The sequence below is a fragment of the Pipistrellus hanaki genome, assembly GCF_964339955.1.
Source record: "Pipistrellus hanaki genome assembly, chromosome: 18".
In the NCBI taxonomy this organism is placed as follows: Eukaryota; Metazoa; Chordata; class Mammalia; order Chiroptera; family Vespertilionidae; genus Pipistrellus; species Pipistrellus hanaki.
This window is the reverse complement of record NC_140520.1, coordinates 14348617-14370448: the sequence shown is the minus strand read 5'-3', so window position 1 is coordinate 14370448 and position 21832 is coordinate 14348617. Positions and strand designations below refer to the sequence as shown.

Below are 21832 nucleotides of genomic sequence, written 5' to 3'. Positions count from 1 at the left end.
TTATCATGGATAGAACCAAAAAGTGGCTTTAAAAAATAGTGGCTTAAAATGACCTGCAGAGAATCAAAGGAGGCGAAAGGCGAAGGGAACCTTAGATATCTGGCCTGTCATTCCCAGAAGGCACTGGGCTCTCCCTACCATGTCCTGCCTCCCGGCACAGAGCCCTTCCCGCTACATCACGATGCAGCCCCAAGAATGAGAAGCTGACTGCAGTCCCAGGAGGATGGCACCTCAGGAGCAGGGCTGCACCTGTAGAGTAATGGGTCCAGGAAAGAGCACTCACTCCTCAGAATGGACTGCTTGGCCCTGTTAAACCTGCCTCACCACCTAAGACACCCAGAGGGGCGATCTCGGTCCCCAGTGCCTCTGTGGATGGTGGGAGTGGTGGGAGCTAATGCACCGATTTTGACAACTGCAGCCTGAAGGTCCCTGAGGGATCCAGAGCCCTGTCTGGCTCCAGCCCCAAAGTAGGTCAGATTTCAGATAAGTGGGTGGTTTTCCTGTAAGTGATGAAACCCTCCTCTGCACTTAATGGCAAACAGACTCAACTTACCCAACACACAGGACCAGGATGGTGAGAGGCCACCCTGCTGCCTCTTCCCTCTCAGCCCCAAGTCCCCACCACACACTAAGCTGCCCCTCTGGCCTCGAACCTCCCTGTCACCAGGACTGTCAAAAACCAGTCCCTCTGTACATTCCCTGCTCCCAACTGGAGTCAAACGTCTCTATCCGATCAGTGCTTCTGATTGGCACCCAAGGCCTTTCTTCTCACAGGAGTTCCTTCAACCCTCTCTTCCTGTAGGACGCCACTGCGGTTAAGCCCCACTGGAGTCCCAGTGCCCTCAGCAACACACTTCAGGACAATCTGCAGTTTTGTGACCAGTGCACGTGCCTTCCCTCCCTCTGTGCACCCTTCCCTGGCAGAGAGGAACCATGCCTTCCTTCTATCTTGTCACTCTGGCATCACTGAGCCTGACAGCTAACTGAATCCATAGACCCCACCAGCTCCCTTCTCCAACCACCCACCCAAGCCTTCCTCGCTGGCAAAAAGCTAGGGATCCAAAAGCCTCCCAGACTTGGTTAGCCCCCAGCTCTATGCAAAGCTTCCATATCAGTCTAGGCCAACTTCTGGTATAAACTGAAATCATCTTCAGGAAGGCATTTCACCGCTTTACCACTTGCTGGAATGAATTTTATGTCTAACAACTCTTTCATGTCACAGAAAGAAACTCCTGGCTTCCCCTAATCTTCAGAGACACCCGAGAACAGCAAATTTCCCATGTTTGGGATTAGAAACTCCTGCCCCAAACACAATTTACATGTAACTCCTGGGTCTTCAATGGCCAGGAACCTAGTTTCTCTGTATTTAGGTTAGGTACAGAGAGAAAAAGGCAAGGTAACCATCAAGGCAACTCACGATCATTGGGGAATGCTTTACACAAGGTGAAAACAGACACAAGGACAGGACAGCAAGTGAGATAGGTCCAAAACGAAAAAGGAGGCCATACTGAAAAGTAGGAAAGGACGTAGGGCAGGCAGCATCTGTCAGACTGAATGTTTTATTTCAACAGACATCCCTGGTTTTAAAAAAAAAAAAAAAAAAAAAAGGCGGAGGGAGGGGTTCAACATTTCATCACACCCAACAGGGAGCAAATTCCCATCCAAGAACTCTGAGCCCCTTCGGAGGCGTCACTCAAGTCTTTGCTAGCTCCAAGACAGAAAGGAGCTGAGTTTTCTAACTTTTGTAAGAAAAATCTATCAAATATGTTCATTCTCGCAGAGGCGAGGGCTAGATCCTCAAGGAAAGAGGTCCTGGGCTTGGCGCAGCTGGTGTCCCAAAGGGCAGGGCCAGTGGGGCTGCTGGCGATCCTGGGATCTGCAGGCAGGTCCGGAGCCTAGAACCCGTACTTGGCTTGGGTTTGCCGGCGGCTGAGCTTGTTCTCGGACCAAGTGTTCTTCAGCTCCAGCTCTCGCTCCTTAGCCTGCGGCAAGGAAGAAAGGGCAGGGAGAGTCAAACTGAGGTGTTTGGTTTTTTTTAAAGAATATTTTAAAATATATTTTTTTACTTATTTTAGAGGGAAGGTAGAAGCAACATCAATGATGAGAGAGAATCACTGATTGGCTACCTCTTGCACACCCCCCACTGGGGATTGAGCCCACAATCTGAGCATGTGCCCTGACAGGAATCAAACCGTGGCCTCCCAAACCAGACAAAACATTAAAAAAAAGAAAAAGAAAATCATAGGCTAATATCAATTTCCGGCTTTGGCATATGCCGAGTTGCAGGCTCTATCCCCAGTAGGGGGCAGCCATCAATGATTCTATCATCACTGATGTTTCTCTCTCCTTTTCCTTTCCTCTCTGAAATCAATATTTTTTTTTTTAAAGTATAATAAGCCAAAACCAATTTGGCTCAGTGGATAGAGCGTCAGCCTGCAGACTGAAGGGTCCGGGGTTTGATTCCGGTCAAGGGCATGTACGTTGGTTGCGGGCACATCCCCAGGGAGAGTATGCAGGACGCAACTAATCGACGTTTCTCTATCATTGATGTTTCTAACTCTATATCCCTCTCTCTCTTCCTCTCTGTAAAGAATCAATAAAATATATTTTTAAAATATGTATTTATATAATAGAATACAGCACAGGGAATATAGTCCATCTAAATATATAAAAGCCTAAGCAACCAAATGACTGGTTGACCAGTCACTGTGAAGCGCACTGACAATGGGGGCAGATGCTCAATATAGGAGCTGCCCCCTGGTGGTCAGTGTGCTCCACAGCCAACCTCCGGAGGTCCCTGCCCCCCTGGACTCCTCCTCGCCCCATTGGATCTTGTCGAGATGGCCCCCTATCAGCCCCGATCAAGGGACACCCCCCACGCATGCACAAATTTGTGCACCGGACCTCTAGTATTATAATAACTATGGATGGTGCCAGATGGGTACTAGATTTATTGGGGGAACCACCTCATAAATTACATAAATGTCTAACCATTATGATGGACACCTGAAACGCATATAAATTAAACTAAAATATCAATAAAAATATATTAAAAAAAAAAAAAAGCCCTGGCCGGTTTAACTCAATGGACAGAGCATTAGCCTGTGGACTGAGAGGTCCCAGGTTTGAATCTGGTCAAGGGACATGCCCGGGTTGCCGGCTCGATCCCCAGGGGGGCTTGCAGGGGGCAGCCATAAACTATTTCACTCCCCCTACATTTATGTTTTGGACAGAGTTTACTTTAGCACCTGTACCTGAGTTTTATATGAAAGGAGAATGAAAGAGCAGTAATTCTGAAGGACACACACACTCCTAGTGGCCACATGGAGAATGGCAGGGGACGCTTTCCCAGAGTTGGTGCCTGCCACCTGGCTTTCAGCTCAGCCTTTAAACTCTCAGGTTTTAGGGATCCTGCCGGGCTCTCACCTGATGAATCAGATACGTGATCTGGTGTTTCCGCCGCTGCTGGCCTGTTGGCTGCTCACCTTTCTTCTGCAAGGGGAGAAAACACAGCCATTAGCCCACAGGAAGAAAAGCAGTTTTTCAGGGGCCCAGATGGTGCAATGATGGGGAATGGGAAACCAAAGACACTGCCCAAGTCCTGGGGGAGAAAAGTGCGTCTGGAGCTGTTTTTATGCCTATATACTTACAAAGCAATTATTTTTATTAAAGCTCTTATGCAAAAAAACCCAAGCTCGAAATACTTGCCTGAAATAGCCTGCTAATATCCCCATTAGACTGGAAATACTTTGTCAGAACTCTGTCTTCTATTTCTTAATAACCCCATCCCACCCCAGCACCAAGCTCTGCCCACAGTGAACACTTGACACCAATTGAATTGCCTATAGTCCATCTACAGCAGCTTAAGTGCCAGAGCATGGGCCTCCCTCCCCTCTCACAACCCCTGAAGCCCTGTTCATCTCTGTCCCCCACTCTCCAGTCAGTCCAGATATCAAGCCTGTCTCTTACCTACCCTGTTTCCCCGAAAATATAATAAGACAGTGTCTTATATTAATTTTTTCTCCCAAAGCTGCGCAAGGTCTTATTTTCAGGGGATGTCTTATCTTTCCATGCGCTAGGTCTTATTTTCGGAGGATGTCTTATTTTCGGGGAAATACGGGTACTGTTTACCAAACTCTCTACCATCAATCACCTTTGGCTAAATCCCCACCTCCCCCATCCTAGTGAGTACCAACAGCTTCCCTGGAACTGGAATTTTCACCATCTCTCCACCTCTCTCCAATCATCCAACCTCCACCCATAACTACACTGAACCCCTAACCAAATTATGATGCGAAAGATTTACTGTCACAATCTGTATTGGTCTGGGCTTTCACTCTGTGCTTTTTCTGTCCTCTGCCAGTGTTCTCTCAGACTAGAAGCTTCCTAATTAGCCCCACCTAACTCCCAAACTCTCTGGAGTCTCCTCAGCACTTATGTAATCAATTTGCACTATAATCATTTATACTCAAGTGTCCTTAAATCTGTTTTCCCCAACTGCACTGTGAACTCCGCAGGGACAAGATCCGCATCTTTATCTTCGTTTTTATTTTTACTTTATTTAAAAAAAATTTTTTTTATTCATTTCAAGATAGGAAGGGAGGAGAGATAGAAACACCAGTGAGGGAGAATCATGGATTGGCTGCCCCTGCACGCCTCCTACTGGGGATCAAGCCGGAAACCTGGGCATGTGCCCTGGTGCCCTGACCAAGAATAGAACCGTGACCTCCTGGTTCATGGGTTAGTGCTCAACTACTGAACCACACAGGCCGGGCTTATTTTTATTTTTTCTAATCCTCACTAGAGAATACATTTGTTGATTTTAGAAAGAGGAAGGAAGAGAGACAGAGAGAGAGAGAAAGAGAGAGAGAAACATCAATTGGTTGCCTCCCATACATGTCCCAACTGGGAACCAAACCCACTCCCAACAGGAGACCGAACCCACAACCTAAGTGTGTGCCCTAACCGGAAACAGAACCTGCGGTGTACAGGATGGTAACAACCAACTGAGCCACAATGGCCAGGGCCTGTCTTTTTAAAAAATCTAGCTCAATGCATTGAGATGGTGGAAAAGAAACTTAGACCAGGGAAAATAGCAAGCTCCAATTCCTTGCTGCTACTTAATGTCATTTAATGTGACAGTTAAAGATGAGGAACATGAAACATCCAGCGCCATCCGTGGCCCACAGCGAGCATTAACAGCGGTCGCCGTTACTGAGTGATGGTAACTCTCTCCACCCACAGTTAGTAGAGCGTGCTCTAAGTGGGTTTTCCAGTAAACAGTGATGGATCTATACTGATCTAACCACTGTCCTTTGCTCTGTCCTACATGACCGCCAGCATTCAGTTAAAACAAATGGCTAGGGCTCAGATGGCCATCTGTGGCTGCAAATAAAACAAACGAGAAGGTAATAAGATGCCCGACCTTGGCCTTGCTGGTGCTGGGCTGGAATCCAAGGTTTCCCCCCATCCTCCCCCTATGGCAGGCTCATAATTGTCCACATTTGCTGTACTCAGCTACTAGGTAGATGGTCATCATTCTGAATGAAGACAACTAGCCCAGAGAAGGTGGGAGTGCGGTGTGGGAATGCGAGGAATATAGCATATGAAGAGACCCCGCAAGTGGTCCTGGCCAGTGTGGCTTTGTTGGTTGATTGTCATCCTGTGCTCCAAAAGGTTGCTGGTTTGATTCCTGGTCAGGGCAAATACCCAGGTTGTGGGTTCAATCCCCAGTCAGGGTATATTCAGGAGGCAGCTGACACCAATGTTTCTCTCTCTCCTTTCTTCTCTAAAATCAATAAAAACAAATTTTTTAAAAAGACCACAGATGGCTACAATAAATAATGGAAAGGAGAAAGGAGGGGTTGCACAGAGAACCTAGGATCCCGGGGCTTCTGAGCGCTGTGGTACCCATACCTCAAAGATATGCTGAGCAGAGTCCCAGCTTATGGGATGGAGAGAGGGCATGGCAGTAGGGAGAGGGTGGGGACGCCATGGGTTCTATCCAGCCACGGAAGGGGCCACAACACATGGTAGCATCTTCCCAACTGGGAAACTGCTCCACCGTCCAGCTCAGCAACCAGACTCCACCGTCCAGATGGAGAGCAACGTGCTGCAAAGTTCTGGAGGCAGAAGCAGTGTCTGTGAGGCTAGTGCATGCTCTAATACCACTGACAAAGGCACTTGCTAAATGCGCTGCTGACAGTAACAGGAAGGAGCAGGAGCACATTCTGCTCTGGGGCCTCCCACGTTTGCCCCTCAATAGACCTTTCCCACTTACTTTGCTGAACGACTTCATGGATTTCTCTTCTGTCAATGACTTGGTCATCCACTGCTGGGCCCCACTGAGCTGGTCATCACCTTTGATCTCCACAAAGTTGATCTCCTCCCTCCCTCGGTTCCTCTTGCCCTGCAGCCGCTTAAACTGGAAAAGGAGAAAAATGCAGGAGTGGGGGATTAGGATTAGGAGATGTGGCTAAGGACCCATATGTTACCAAATGGTTTCGTGACTCCCCAATTCCATCACATCCTCACTTCCCCTCTGTAATATATTATTTCACCTTGCTCCCTGCCAAGCTGCCCTGATGCCAGATGCATGGCTACTTCTCAGTTCTCCTGGACTCAGGGAAAGGAAGGTCAAGAGACATTTCCAAACATAAGTGATAACTGAAAATAATCTGTATGAATTTGCACTCATATTACTATAAATTGTATCTTCCTAAAGGATAGCATAGTTTTCTTTTTTTAAAAAAAAAATATATTTTATTGATTTTTTACAAAGAGGAAGGGTGAGAAATAGAGTTAGAAACATCGAAGAGAAAGAAACATCAACCAGCTGCCTCCTGCACATCTCCTACTGGGGATATGCCTGCAACCAAGGTACATGCCCTTGACCGGAATTGAACCTGGGACCTCTCAATCTGCAGGCCGACGCTCTCTCCACTGAGCCAAACCAGTCAGGGCCAGGATAGCATAGTTTTCAAATTAACAATTTGGGATACAAAAAATCTAGGAATGCTCTGGAAATCAGTTCTTTTTACATGTCTATTCCTCCTTCTCATTGGTTTCGTATCACCAATTCAGCAGACCCCAGACCAGAGCAGACATCAGAGAGGGGAAACATGGAGGTGCATAGAGAGGGAGTGTTATAGGAAAAGGCCTGGCAAATTCTCTAGGAAACCATGCACTACTCTTTCCTCTTCCCCCTCACGAAGCAAACAGATCACTTCACAGTCACCCAAAGATGTTCCTGGAAGGGAGTGTGGGTGCTGAGGAATCAAAACATTCGGATTTCAGTGAGAGCCAGGTCCTTGTCTGAGCATTGAGGCCTCTAGGTCACTTTACCCACAATAAATGACTTTAGCCATGGACGAGCAGCTCCCCGAGGCCTCTTAGGCTTAGAACAAAAAGAACCCAACTATGGAACTTGTCAAGAAGGACATACAGCCTGGCCAGTGTGGCTCAATGGTTGAGCATCGACCTATGAACCAGGAAGTCATGGTTCAATTCCCAGTCAGGGCACATGCCTGGATTTCAGGCTTGATCCTCAGTGGGGAGCGTGCAGAAGGCAACCGATCAGTGATTCTCTCTCTTCATTGATGTCTCTACTCTCTTCCCCTCCCTTCCTCTCTGAAATCAATAAAAATATTTTTTTAAAGCACTATTTTTAAAAAAAAAAAAAAGGGCCGAGACCGGTTTGGCTCAATGGATAGAGCGTCGGCTTGGGGACTGAAGGGACCGGGGTTCGATTCCGGTCAAGGGCATGTACCTTGGTTGCGGGCATATCCCCAGTAGGGGGTGTGCAAGAGGCAGCTGATCGATGACTTTCTCTCATCGATGTTTCTAGCTTTCTATCCCTCTCCCTTCCTCTCTGTACAAAATCAATAAAATATATTTAAAAATAAATAAATAAAAATAAAATTATTTTAAAAAATTAATAAATAAATAAATAGATAGATAGATAGATAAAAAGGGGGGTGGACACACACAATATTAACCACAGGCAAAGAAGTATGCAAAGGTTCACACCTTTCTGTGAACAGGTAAGTAGAAATTGGTTTTTATTGTTGTTGTTGCACATGCCAACGGGGCTAGAAATATTTTATTTTTTTTTAAGAATCTGCATGCAAAGAGGAAGCAGCCTCTATTTCCAGTCCCTCCTCTCAATAGGCTGTGACAACCCTATAGATAAAACAATACTTTATGACCTGAACATGGCCTCATGGCCATAGGACATACGGTTTTATATTCCCTTGTGCGGAGGCTGAGAAGCTCAGCAGCAGGAGATCCAGTCACATGAACACCAGGAGTTACTTAGTGTGGTGCTGTTCCTCCCCAAATCCATTCTTCCCTTCTCCTGTCCAGTGAATGAACCAAGATTTTGCCTAGATATATATTATCACCCAACTAAAGGACTACATTTCCTAGGCTCCCCTACAACCTGGTAAGGTCATGTGACCAGATTCCAGTCAATGAAATAGCAGTAGAAGTGAACTTAGAGAAAAGGGGAGGGAAAATGTCTCTCCTCTTTCTTTCCCACCCAACAGCAGAGGGCCAGATGCAATGCAGATGTGGCAGCTGTAGCCTCAGCTGCTGTCACTGACCATAAAAATAAAGGCCACAATCCAGAGGTGGCAAAATAATGATCAGGAGGACTGGACCCCTGACAACTCTGTGGAACTGTCCCACCAGTCCTGCCTGGCTCTCCCACCTCTTCTTTTATGAGGAAAATAATGACCTTCTCTTATAGAAGCCCTATTATTTGGAGATTCTCAGCTATGTGCTACCACACCTAGTCCTAACTGTATAGTTTTAAAGAGAATTTCCTTTAGCTTCAGATTTGCCTGTGGGTCAAAGACGGTCACTTGTGCTTTGTTAACTTACTGCTTCATCATCGATAAAGGAGGCATCTGAAGCAATTTCCTGGGGGGGTACCAGGGTCGGGTCCTGTACAGGATAGTAGCCACCACTGTAATAATCCTGCAGCCAAGGAAAGAAAAAGGCACATCAACTGAGGGCACAGTGGAGAGGGGACAAGGTCTGCCCAGGAACCAAGAACACCCTCATCCAAGAGGTAATGGTGACGCCCACCCTACAGAGCCCTCAGATGGACCGTTAAAGGCACTGATCCTAAGGACCTCTCCCACAATTCAAGACAATTTTTGCAGCTTTCCTGATAGGCGTCATCCAGACAGATGGGTATTTTTAGGAAAGGGTGACAAGAAATAGATTCTCTCCTGCTTCAGTTTACACCCTGCTCCCTCAGCTGCTTCCCAAGAGTGATTCCCACCTTTGTACCTACTGTGGCCCCGGCTCTGCTTCTGCTCATAAGTCCTTAATAAGCTCTGATGTGAGAGGGGGCAGAAGATGTGAGGCCGTCATTCCTGTTCCTCATCCTATTTAGGACTTAGTCACAGGGAGACTGCCCATAATGAATGGGCAGGAAGGCTTCTGGGTCCCTGATGCTAAAAACAACCACCTTGTGGCGGTATGGAATTCCCAAAGCGGGGGACAGAGCAAGTTTGTGTTACAGAATTTTTGGTTCAGGAATCTGACGCTTCTCCTTAGGGGTGAGCTGTGCAGATGCCGCTATGGACCCTAGAAGGCAAGGCCCCTGCTGAAGCCGAGCCAGGCAGCCACGGGACTGAGAAACTGTGTCTACCCTGCCCACATTTTTCCTAATCCTTCCACCTTTGCCCAAAATTCCAAATGCCCTGTAAGAACATTCATTTTATAGAGAGCTAAATAGGAAATAAGGTTTAATAGTGACTAAATCAAAATACTATATAAAAATCCAGAACGATTATGATTTTCCATAGTACAGCTGGCCCTTGAATAACAGGAATTTGAACTGCATGGCTCCACTTACATGTGGATTTTGTCCAACACTGTAAAGGTATTTCCTCTTCTCTAGCTTACTTTATTGTAAGAATATAGTAGTATATAATACACATAATATACAAAATATGTGCTAATCAGCTATTTATGTTACCGGTAAAGCTTCCAGTCAACAGTAGGCTAATAGTAGCTAAGTTTTGGGGGAATGGAAAGTTGTAAGAGGGCTTTGGCCTGTGCAGGGATGGGGATGTCAGCCCCCTAACCCTCTCCTTGTTCAAGGATCAACTGTATTCACAGTAAGATATTTACATTACAGGGTCCCCTAGTGTATTTAAAGGGTCTTAATTTGCATAGATTGCCTCAATGATGTTTATAACTGGACACAGAACTCCATTTTGTTATTCATTTGCTGGATGTAAACAAGAGGTTTCTGATTTAAATAGCATCTCATTCCCTTCCCCTCCCCCACCCCAAAGAGGTCAAAACACTCTCATCTTCTTTCCTCCTAACAATGTATAGGGAAGACAAATTGTCCCTGATTAGCAATGGGATAAAACAAGGTTTAACAGCCAACACCTAGGAAACACAATTGTTTGAGTTCCTGATCTGAAAAGGGTCCCTACCCATGCCCAAACTGAAAATAAGAATAACACTGACCAGAGAATCACAGTGGTCGAAAGGACTTAAGCCTTCCAACCATCCCAGGTTAGCAGGAAACGATTGTCAAAATGAGGCCTGAGAGGTATAGGAAAACCACTGGAAGATTTTTAGTTCAGCCAAAGCGATGCCCAGAGGCTGTATCTCTGGCCCAAAGCTCTCCGACCGCCAGGCTCCAACGTTCTCTGCTACCCACCTGATAATAAGCACCAGCGGCATTGGCATCGCCATATGCGGAGAACTGACAGTAGCTGTAGTCGTCCCCAGGCTTGGGCATCCAAGGGGCCCCACTGGAGCCTGCTGCCATCTTGAATTCGAGGGGCGCATTGGCTGCGTCATCCTGGAAGGCGGGCTCTGGCTCCGTGCCTGGAGGCAGCTCTTCAGGGACAGAGGGAAGGGGGTAAGGGTATGGCTCAACTCCAGGCGGCTCAGCCTTGTCGGGGAGGGAGAAAAAGTTCTCGGGGGCCACTTCCTCGTCACTGTCGTCCTCCTCCTGTGTGATCTGCTTCGTCACCTGCAGGGCGGCACTCTTGGCAGCAGCCTTGATGGCGGAGGGCGACGGCGTGGTGGTTGTGGTGCCCACAACAGGGGCAAGAGAGGAGGGCTTGGTCTTAGAAGCCTGTCTGGAAGGCTTAGTGTCAGAGGAGCCATCCGAGGGTTTCCGAGAGAAGGCATGGGGCAGGAGCAACCTGTTAGTCTCTTTCACAGTCAGGTTTTTAGGTTGGGGAAGCAAGGCAGACAAACCGGTCCCCTGGCCAGATCCCTGGTGAGCCCGGTTCAGGGAAGCAGGAAAGAAAGATGACAAGTGAACTGTTACGATATGTACTGCTAATGTCAAGAACAAGAATTACAGATCTGTGCTCGAGCCTCAAACCTTACCAGCCCTGTTGCTTTCTCACCTTCACCTCCTCCAGTGACCCAATCTGGGCCTAACTCCTATCTCAGGCCCTTCTTTTCCGCGGCTGCTCCTCCCAGGTAAGATGTCATCCCTGTTCTCCTTGGCTCCACCCCCACCAGCCCCACTGCTCTGCCACGGAGCCTCCCCGGACGGTGTTCTTGTCAAATATGATGCTCTTAACCTCATCATCCTTCTTCCCAAAAAGCCCAGGGCTCTCTCAGCTGTCCACCTGACCTCTCTCCACGTCCTGAAGGTTCCTCTTAAAGGGAACTTGCTGCCGCCTTTGGATTGCCCTAAAGTCAAGAACAAGGCTCTGTCCAAAGAGACCTTCATACATGTTGCCAAATGGTCCCTCCTTTGCCAGGGAAAGCCCTAAAGATGTGTTATATTCAGCTCGTTTATGTCAGAGTCAAGCATTTAACCTACAGAATCTCAGATTCTGCTTTCTGTGTGCTATAGGGCAGCCTGGCCTAACTACAAGGGGAATGGAATAAGGTCACTGGTCCTCCAAGAAATGGAGGTTCTCTAACCTCATCTCTTCCTGCCACCCCAAAAGCTGCTCTTTACACTGAGGTGCCCTCTGACCTGAGCCAGTGGCCTCCCATCACTCTCCATGCCCGCCCCCGCCCCCAGGAAGCCATGCTGATAGCACAGTCCTAAATGTGAAGTATAACAGGAAGAAAGTGTGGGAGCCAGAATAAGGAAACTGGATGGGGGAAACAAAGAAAACAGCAGAGAGACCGCCTCCTGGCACTGTCTGGTTGAGGACCTTGGGTCTTGGCTACGGAGCAGCAGCCAAATATAACAGCTAGGAGCTTGGTCCATAGGCAGACCACCTGAGTCTAAATCTCAGCTCTCCAGCCCTGCCTCGTCGCCGCTCCCCCTCCACACACACACAGAACTGTCTGATCTTCAGCAAGTTCTTTAATCTCTGTTTCTTCAGATGTAATACAAGATGATGATAACACCATGACAGGCAATATTATAAGGATTAAATCAATTAGATGCTACTAAAGCACTTAGAACAGTGCCTGGTACACAGTAAGTGCTACTGAAGTGTTTATTTTCCAGTTTAAAAATGAGACAGGGAGAAGATGAATAATTTTAAGATACAGATGTTCTCAAAACAAACTCATTAATACAGAGAACAAATGGATTGCTGCCAGATGAGAGGGGGGTTGAGGGGCTGGTTGAAAAAGGTGAAGGGATTAAGAAATACAAATAAGCAGTTATAAAACAGTCATGGGGATACAAAGGGAATATAGTCAATAATATTGTAATAACTATATATGATGTCAGGTGGGTATGAGAAAGGTGTGACCATTTTCTAAGTGATATAAATGTCTAATCACTATGTTGTACACTTGAAGCATAATACTGTATGTCAACTTTAATGGAAAAATTAAAATTCTGAAAGTAAATTACAGATGTTCCCTAACATCATTTTGAATCCATTGATTCTATCTTTCCTAGATAATCCTTTTACCTGAGACATAATGAATCAAACTGAGTTCCACTTCATCTCCCTACCGCTCCTGTCCTGTAAGAGGTAACTACCACACTAACGTGAGGAGAGGGCAGAGAGGCACAAGCCTGATGTTAGCGAAGGAAACAAAATCGTGCTGAAACAGTTGATCCTCAAACGCTTGCGTGTGTTCTGAGCCTGACCTGGGAACTGCTGAGCATCGACATCCTGTCCTTTAGGAACTAACATGGGAAGAGAAAAATGGCCGCTATTGTGCCAGGAGCTTACCTGAAGGACAGTTTTCTTCTTTGTGGGTTCGTCTTCCTCGGAATCTGACTAAGAGAAAAAGAGATGGAATAAGGCCTCCTGGTGAAGGACAGTGGGGGGACTGTGGGGGGATAGGGGGAGACATTGCATAAAGCGCCTCAGTGAAGGGCACACCCACCCTCGGCCCAGGCCCCAGGCAGAGCCCCCGCCTATTCTCAAAGTCATCAGAGACCCTCCCCTGGTCTGTCATTCTCTTACCCCGGTGCATCCATTTCTAGTTCTTTCTATTATAAAAAGCTATACCCATTCTTCCTATACGTCTGTCCACTAGAAGATGAATGGGATTTGGCCCACAATCTCACCTGATCTCAGCTTCATTTCTAAAACCACTTATATAGACTACATAACCACAGGGCCGGGCAACTCCTGTGGGGTTAAGTGGTGTGTTAACTACTCCTCTATGAGGCATTAAAGGTCAAAGCCATTGGAGAAATCCATTCCCTCTCCGAGTATGATCTATTATCTGCTCAACAGTTGTTCGTGTCCAGAAAGAAGGCAAGCAATGATGACTGTGAGAATCTGGGCAAGACAGAAGGTCATCTGAATTATGCCTCTGACTCATCAGAACTGTTTCAAATACAAGCTCTCACACTGAAAAATATCTTAAACTTTTAACTCAATACTAATTCTTAGTATCTTCAACTACCAGAAAGATGCAAGGCATATGAACAACAAACTTTAACATTTCATTTTTAAAAGTAATCCCAAACCGAGAACCTTAAAAGCTTTCCATTTGATCTCAGGACTTGGGCATCTATAAATAAAGATGATTAAGCAGGAATCACCTCCAAGATTCTACACAAATTCCAATCCTCTGCTTATCTTTTTCAACTGACAGGAAAGCCCAGCAAGGAATTATCCAAATATTCACGAGAGATAATAAATTTTGGTTTAGAGTTCCAAAAAGCAGAAAGATGAGCAATCCAAGTGATAAAAGATGTGTCATATATTCTCCTGTCACCCTGGGAAGGATGGAGGGAGGAGGAAATACAGCTGCCTTGGAGCATTTTAAAAGCAAATCAATTCAGCTTCTATCAAGAACTGGCTAGAAGCAATGGGCTTAGCTTAGGCCCACAGTACTTAATTTAGACTCAAGGAGAACTTCCTTGATGATGAGAGGTACAGAAGCATATTGGGCTTTTTTATCATAGCAAAACACATATAACATTTACCATTTACGTGTACAATTCAGTGGCATTAACTACATTCACAATATTGTATAACAAACACCACTATTTCTAGAACTACATATATATATATATATATATATATATATATATATATATAGTTGTTGATTTCAGAGAGGAAGGGAGGAGAGAACATCAATTATGAGAATCATTGATAGGCTGCCTCCTGCACACACACAGTGTCGTCCCCCACCACACACACACCCCTCTTCTCCCTCCCCCCTCCCCCCCCCCCCCCCCACCGGGCCCAACCTACTGGTTCATAGGTTGACACTCAACCATCCAGCTAGGCCGGCCAGGTTTCAGAACTTTCCCATCATCCCAAACAAAAACTCTGTACCTACTAAATGATAACACCATTTCCCACTCCCCACCCTCCAGCACCCGGTAACAACTCCTCTACTTTCCGCCTCCATGAATCTGCCTATCCAGGTTCCTAACGGAAGTGGCATCATACAGATGTGTCCTTTTGTGTATAGTTAATTTAGTTAGCATAAGGTCTTCAAACGCATCCATGTTATAGCAGGCATCCTTTTTAAGGCTGAATAATATTCCTGAGTACGCATACACCAGACTGTGCTGCTCACTCATCTGCGGATGAGCACTTGGGCTGTGCCATCTTTGCACCTGTGAGGACCGCTGCTGTGAACAGTGGTGCACAAGAACCCGTCTGAGTCCTTGCTTTTAACTGTTTTCACCGAGGAGTGAAAGTGCTAGATCACATGGTCATTCTAATGAGCTTTTTGAGGAACTGACACTGTTTTCCACAGGAGCGCATTAAATGGAAGCTGAGGAGCCCACTCCTACAGAGTACTAAAGGCCAGCGGACGGCCATCTAAGGGGGTCTGTGCCATGAACGCAGAGAAACGGGTGATGCTGCAAATACTGGGGGACGTGTGCAGGCCAGAACAGGCACTCCCCGTTTTTGGAGGCACAAACTGATATATTCTCCCTCTCCCTCTCCGGCTAATTCTCACCTGAGGATATTTTCCCATTGATTTTTAGAGAGAGTGGAAGAGAGGGGAAAGACAGAGAGTGAAACATGGATGTGAGACAGACACATCGGATTGGTTGGCCCCCACCCCCCAAGATCAAGCCTGCAAAGGAAGCACATGCCCTTGACCGGAACTGAACCCAGGACCCTTCAGTCCACGGGCTGATGCTCTATCCACTGAGCCAAACAGCTAGGGCTCCTAAGAAGAAAGGACTGTATTTCTTCTTGGCCTCACAAGAGCCTGAACCTCAATGGCCACCACTGTCCTCTCTGCTCCAGCTGCCAAGAGTGACAAGACACACACACCCGAGACTGCTGAGCAAGAACGGAAACAGACACTTTCCATTAAGCTAAGCCCAGTGGGATCTGCTAATCTATCGGAGCCTCATTCCCCACGGCAGCCTCTCTCTTATCTCCTCGGGCTCTGCTTCTCCCAGACTGCCTCTCCGAAAAGCAATCGCTGGTGACCGCGGCCAGGAGCCAAGGAGGAAATAGGGCCCAAGCTCAGACAGTCAGAGAGACAGACAGTCTCCCTCTCTCTCTCTCCCTCTCCCTCTCCTGCCACCCCCATGCACACCTCCACTCCGGGCTCAAACTCAGATCACTACTACACTGCTCTCTGCTGTTATCCCAATCAGCTTAATTCACCAACGTTTAGTTTACTCTCTGGTCTGAAATGCCTTCTGCTTACATCTGCATTTCAGTGAGGTTATCATTTTCTCTCCCATTTTGCACTCCTCATTGTATTGCTTTCCTATTTCTGTCTGCCCGAGGCCCTTCTATCTTTTCAATAGCCGGAACAAAACTTATCTGGTGCATATACGATTTCTGCTACCACCAAACTGTGTGTTTTAGGCGAATCGCCTCTGTTCTCTAAACTTCTATTTCATCTGTGAACCAGGAATAACACCTTTCAGAGTCACGAAGTGCCCAGCCAATGTCAGATGTGAAGCAAGTGCCCCACGACTGTGAGTGGGCACTCTTTCCCTTTCTGTTCAGGCCTAAATCTTAGCTTAAACCGCTGCAGTCAAGTCTTAGTTATCTGGTTAACAATCCATCTCATAGCTTCAACCTTTCCACTATTGCAGTAAAGAATCTGAAAGTATGGGTCATACTAATCCAAATAAGTATAAAATCCCTGTTTGCTTTGGAATGCACATTCCGTCAGAAAACTGTCAGTAGACTTGCTCTTCTAATTTGGGTTTTCTATATTCTATTTTAGAAGTCTGCATCCTCTAAGCCCACGAAATCAACAATCGACCAGCGTCTGGAGGTAGCTTGGGTGGGAGGAAGAATAAGAGGGGAAAGAAGACCAAGTGTCCACCTCAGGTCCATTCCTAACTCCTCAGATACATCAAAAGCTGAAATCTGACTGCGACAGCCGGAGACAGAATATGGTGCTAACCTATCCCCTGACTGCAGCTAATTGACGAGTGACTGAAATCAAGCGAATCTCTCCCGAAAAACCAGAATTGGGACTAAGATTGTAGTTCAATCTGGCTGACCACTAAAAGGAAATGAAAAAACAAGGTGTGAGTGGCCATCTTTCTGCAATGAAGACTGATAAGAAACAAAGGGAACGGTCTGCAGATGAATGAATCAAATGTGCCAGAAGCCGTGTGAGTCCCCATTCCTAATCAGGGCACTTTCTGAGGCACCTCAGTGTATTTGACGCATTACTATTTAAATTAGCTTGAGTTGGTTTTTGATACTTGCAACCAATTAAATCTAACTAATGCCCAATCTGCTCTGCCTCTTTTATTCCCCAAATAAATGGCATCACTACTCTCCCAGTGGCTGAGCCAAAAGGCAGGGGGTCCACCTTGAATCCTCACCTTGACCCACGATATCCAATCAATGCCCTCGTCTTATCACTTCTCCCTCCTGACAGACCTGGAGCCTCATTCTCTCTACTCCCTTTTCCAGACGGCCATCACCTCACACACTGCGTCTCTGACAGTCCTGCTCCCTCCAGCCTCTCACTGTCTGTGATCAGAGAATTCTTGCTCAGCCTTCACTACCCCAGAATAGAAAGGCCTTTGCATGGCATCTAAGGCCTCTTATCATCTGGCCTTAACCTTTTTTTCATATGTGTGTGTGTGTGTGTGTGTGTGTGTGTGTGTGTGTACATATATGTATATGTATTATTTCAGAGAGGAAAGGAGACAGAAACATGGATGATGAGAGAGAATCACTGATTGGCTGCCTCCTGCCTACTCCTCCACTGGGGATCGAGCCTGCAACCTGGGTACGTGCCCCGGACGGGAATCGAACCCAGGACCTTAGTCCCCAGGCTGATGCTCCATCCACTAAGCCAAACCAGCTAGGGCCGGAACACCTCCGCTCATCACTTCCCCTGCCCTCTCATGGGCTCCAGCTGCTGCGCCGCACTCACTTCTCTCACCTCCAGGCTTCTGCACATGTTATTCCCTCTGCCCGATGCTCCTCCCCAGTCCACGCTCTCTCTGCTACCTCCTGCTCCTCTGCCTTCTCTCCTCAGCTATCCCCTCTTCCTAGAAGCCTCCCCAACCTCTGGACTGTGTGCTCCCATGGCCCAGCTCTCTCCTCTGACTTGACCTAAAACCTGTTTCCTTGTTGAGCTCCCCCAATAGCCCACAAGCTCCTTTGGAGCAGGGTCTGTCACGTTCACTGCTATCCTCTTAGCGCCTGGCGGAGAAGTAGCTCAATATTGAATTAACTTAATTAATAAAAGTTCGGCATTAATTACTTCTACTTTAGCACCAAACTCTAAAGGGAAACTATTTAAGGAAACCTAATTCACTCACTTAAACGTGTACTGAGAGCCTACTAAGTGTCAGACACAAAGCTTAGAGGTAGGGGGGCTGAGAGCTGGAGAGGGCACGATTTTAAAGAGGAAGGTCACCCTCACCTGATCATCTTGACCTCTCTTAGTCTTTCTTTCCCCGGGAATTATGTGTTCAGAGAACGATAATAACTTGAACAGAACAGAATGGGACACGGAGCCAGCTAAAGGCCAGTGTGCCTTCATTTTAAGGATCCACGTCACACACTCCCCTCAGAAACGCAGGGAGTTGACTGACAAAGAAGGGGTGGGGTGGGGAGTCCTCAGCGTCCTGTCACTTCAGCCGGGCGAAAGGGAAGACTCCAGTCCCACCCGCAGCTTTCCTCCGGCCTCCTCCACAGGCCCGCCGGGGAGCCTTCTCGGCCGCCACGGAAGGAGCAGGCTGGCTCAAGTGCCACCTTCCCCCGGACACCGCCGTCTGGGGAGGGAACCGTGAAGAGGGAGAAAAGAGAATGCCAAGGAAATGAGCCTATTTTCCTCTGTCACATTCAGAGACTTGCCTTTGTTTCAGATTAAATCAAGGGCAAAGGAAATTTCAGGGTGGCAGCAAGAGGCTTTTTTGGACCAGACTTAAAAATGACAGGCTCAGGTGAGAGAGGAGGAGGAAAGAATCCGGAAGAAAGTTTGGAACACGTAGGGAGGGAGACTCTGCAGCCCCCTTTCCATGGATAATCCAGATTTATTCGAGTTCATTCACTCAGAAAATACTCAATAGTACTCACTATGTGCCAAGCATTGTTTTAAACCTAGAGACACAGCGTGACTAAAATAAACCTCAAGCCGTGTCTGCTTGTATACCAGCAGGAGGAGAGAGGCAGCGTGGCTGAGTGTCAACCTATGAGCCAGGAGGTCACGGTTTGATTCCCAGTCAGGGCACATGCCCAGGATGCAGGCTCAATACACAGAGTGGGGCGTGCAGGAGGCAGCCGGTCAATGATTCTCTCTCATCATTGTTTCTATCTCTCTCTCCCTCTCCCTTCCTCTCTAAAAAACAAACAAACAAATAAACAAACTAGATAATATATGTTGGGCGGTGGTAAGTGCTATAGAGAAAAATAAAACAAAGAAAGGGGTGAGGAAGAGTGGGTGATAGGAAATTGCAATTTAAATAGGGAGGCAAGGAAATCCTCACTGAAAACATGTCTTTTTTAATATATATATTTCTACTTATTTCAGAGACAGAGCCCGCCACCTGAGCATGTGCCCTTGGTCAGAATCGAACCTGGGACCCTTCAGTCTGCAGGCCGATGCTCTAGCCACTGAGCCAAACTGGCTAGGGCAAAAAACATGTCTTTTAAGCTAAGAACTGAAAGAGGTGAGGAAGAGAACGTTAGGATACCTGGGAAGAAACCCAGGGACCAGTAAGAACTAAGAATGGAAAGGGCCCCTAGGAAGGATAGGAGGTCTGGAGAAAAGCGCTAAGAGCAAGAAGCTTCTCTTGGAGGGTGTGGGGGTGTGGAGCGATTACCGAAGGTAAGCCAGGGCCTGATCAGTTAACTTTTCAGAAGAGAAAAGAAGGAACTCAGGATAACTCTAAAACACTACCTGCCCAGTTCAGCTGGTGTGGCTCAGTGGTCAAGCACCAACCCATGCACCAACTCAGTGACTGGTCAGGGCACATACCCGGGTTTCAGGCTCCGGTAGGGGATGTGAAGGAGGCAGCCGATGGATACTTCTCTCTCATCGATGTTTTTATCTGTCTCTCCCTCTCCCTCCCCCTCTCTGAGCTCAATGAACACACACACATATAAAACACTACCTGCCCCTCTCCCCAAAGTGTTCCAGAAAAGGCCTTCTAGTTTTCTGCTCTAATACAGAAAATATAAGCCTGGCTGCTTCTTCTAGAAATAGTCCCCACACATCCAAATTCACCTAAGCTTGACAACACCTCAATGGTGAAACTGAGTCCCAGACCTGGGGTTCCAGCAGACCCAGCTCCTAACCCCTCTGTCCTTTACCAGGTTAAGATCTTAGATGCTGAACAACTGTTTCGCAACTGTAAAAATTCGACTTCTGTCATACTTGCAGGGAATGATCTGAACTCAACAAATACTCAATTTCCTCCCTAACTCCTCTCCAAAAATAGGATCCAGGACTCCGACTGTTTTCCTTCAGACCCTGATGCTCTTAAGTTCAGGGCAAAGGGAGAGGCTGGTCTCCAAGAATCCTCTCTGCTGTCACTTCTCAGGTACCAGATTCCATGCTGCTCTCAGCAGAAGAGGGAAAACAAAACGGAGCCAAAAACCCAGCCCGAGGCAGAAGATGCTACAAGAAGGAGCAGAACCAAGTGTCCCCTGGCCGGAGCCTGGGGCTCGGGGCCCAGGGATGTACGTGACCCTTCTGCAGGCGGGTCCAGTTTCTGCAGGCGGGAACCCGCATGCACCCACACCTTCACTCCCCGAAGTTGGCAAACTTCAGCTCCATGAACTGCACGGTAGCAAGAAGCCAGCAGTGGTCTGGGATGGATAGCAGCATTCATAGGAGGGAGCCCTTCCTTACCGCGGTGCCCATGCCCAAACCCGATGGGGTGCAGGGGTGCCCTCCTCGGATACTCACATCCCCCTTATGCAGCTCCGGCGCCGCAATCTTCACGGGCTCCGTCCTCGTCCTCTTCTTTGGCTTGGGAAGCCCCAGGGGGGGCCCGGCACCGCCGATAGGGGGGGGCAGGCTGAGGCCAGGGCCCAGGGCCGAGGGCAGCCCCAACCCCAGACCCTCCCCAACCCCCGCAGCTTCAGCCGGGCTCACGCCTGGAGGTGGCGGGAAGCCTCCCAGGCCGAAGGGCAGGGGGGGAGGAGGCTGCAGCCGGGGGTCCCCGCTGGGTGGGGGCAGCAGCAGCGGAGGAGGGAAGGCTGGGGCCAGCATCTGAGGGGGCGGAGGCAGCAGGGCCGGACCCTTGGGTGCGGGGAGGGAAGCGAACAAGCCCCCTAAAGTAGGCCCAGACGTCGGGGCCGCCGCCTCCTCCTCCTCCGGCTCAGCTTCATCCGGCTCACTTTCATCGCTGCTGGCGTAAGCAACCAGCGACATGGCGCCTCCGCTTTGGGGGCGCCCTTGCCGGCAGACCAGGCCTACTTGAGACCAGTGATGCCCGGAGGCCTAGCGGGCCCCGCCACTTGGCGGGGCGGGGAACCGTAAAGTCCACCTTCTCCGTACTCTAGGGCTAGCCCCGGCAGTAGCCCATCGCCTCAGCTGATTTCCACCGAAATAAGACTTCCCTCTTCACTTAAGCTCCCAGTCCCGGGCAACTACACACAGCTAATGGCCGCCGCGTCACTCCGCCCCCTCCTTTCCCTCTCTAAAATGCGAACTACAACTCCCAGAAGACCTTGATATAGCCCCATTCACTGCCGCAGGGAACTCGGCGCAAGGCACGGCGGGAGTTGGAGTCCGAGAGAGGATTAAGGGGCGCGCCGAAAGACAGATAATCCACCCGCCTCTGGCGCGATGTCTTCTGGGATGAGTAGGGTTTTTGGTTTTTTTTTTTGAGGGGAGTTGTCTCCCGACAACTCCTAGTTGACTACCAGCCCCGTCGGTCACCGCGGTAATCATGGAGGCAGAGAGGAGAGCATTTCGGTTCTTGAAGTTCCCTAGGGGGAAGCCTCTTGAGCGCTAAGACTTATGGGAGATGTAGTGCTCCTCGAAACTG

General features: G+C 48.1%; 1 protein-coding gene across 1 annotated transcript; it reads right to left on the bottom strand.

The window, feature by feature from the left end:
* Window positions 1–1543: 1543 nt before the first annotated feature.
* Window positions 1544–21490, bottom strand: PRCC (proline rich mitotic checkpoint control factor). The gene is made up of 7 exons (XM_084866955.1): window positions 20746–21490; window positions 13146–13193; window positions 10691–11257; window positions 8884–8979; window positions 6281–6424; window positions 3427–3492; window positions 1544–1982 (listed from the first exon to the last, which is right to left on the bottom strand). The coding sequence occupies exons 1-7, from the start codon at window positions 21211–21213 to the stop codon at window positions 1896–1898; spliced, it is 1476 nt and encodes a 491-aa protein (XP_084723081.1). The 5' UTR covers window positions 21214–21490; the 3' UTR covers window positions 1544–1895.
* Between the last annotated feature and the right edge of the window lie 342 nt (window positions 21491–21832).

Coding starts and splice junctions, on each gene's coding strand:
- PRCC (XM_084866955.1), bottom strand. CDS start 21,213: ATGTCGCTGGTTGCTTACGCCAGCAGCGATGAAAGTGAGCCGGATGAA. Junction 13,194..20,745: donor CGGAGCTGCATAAGGGGGAT/GTGAGTATCCGA, acceptor TTTTTCTCTTAG/TCAGATTCCGAGGAAGACGA. Junction 8,980..10,690: donor CCGCTGGTGCTTATTATCAG/GTGGGTAGCAGA, acceptor CCTTGGCTGCAG/GATTATTACAGTGGTGGCTA.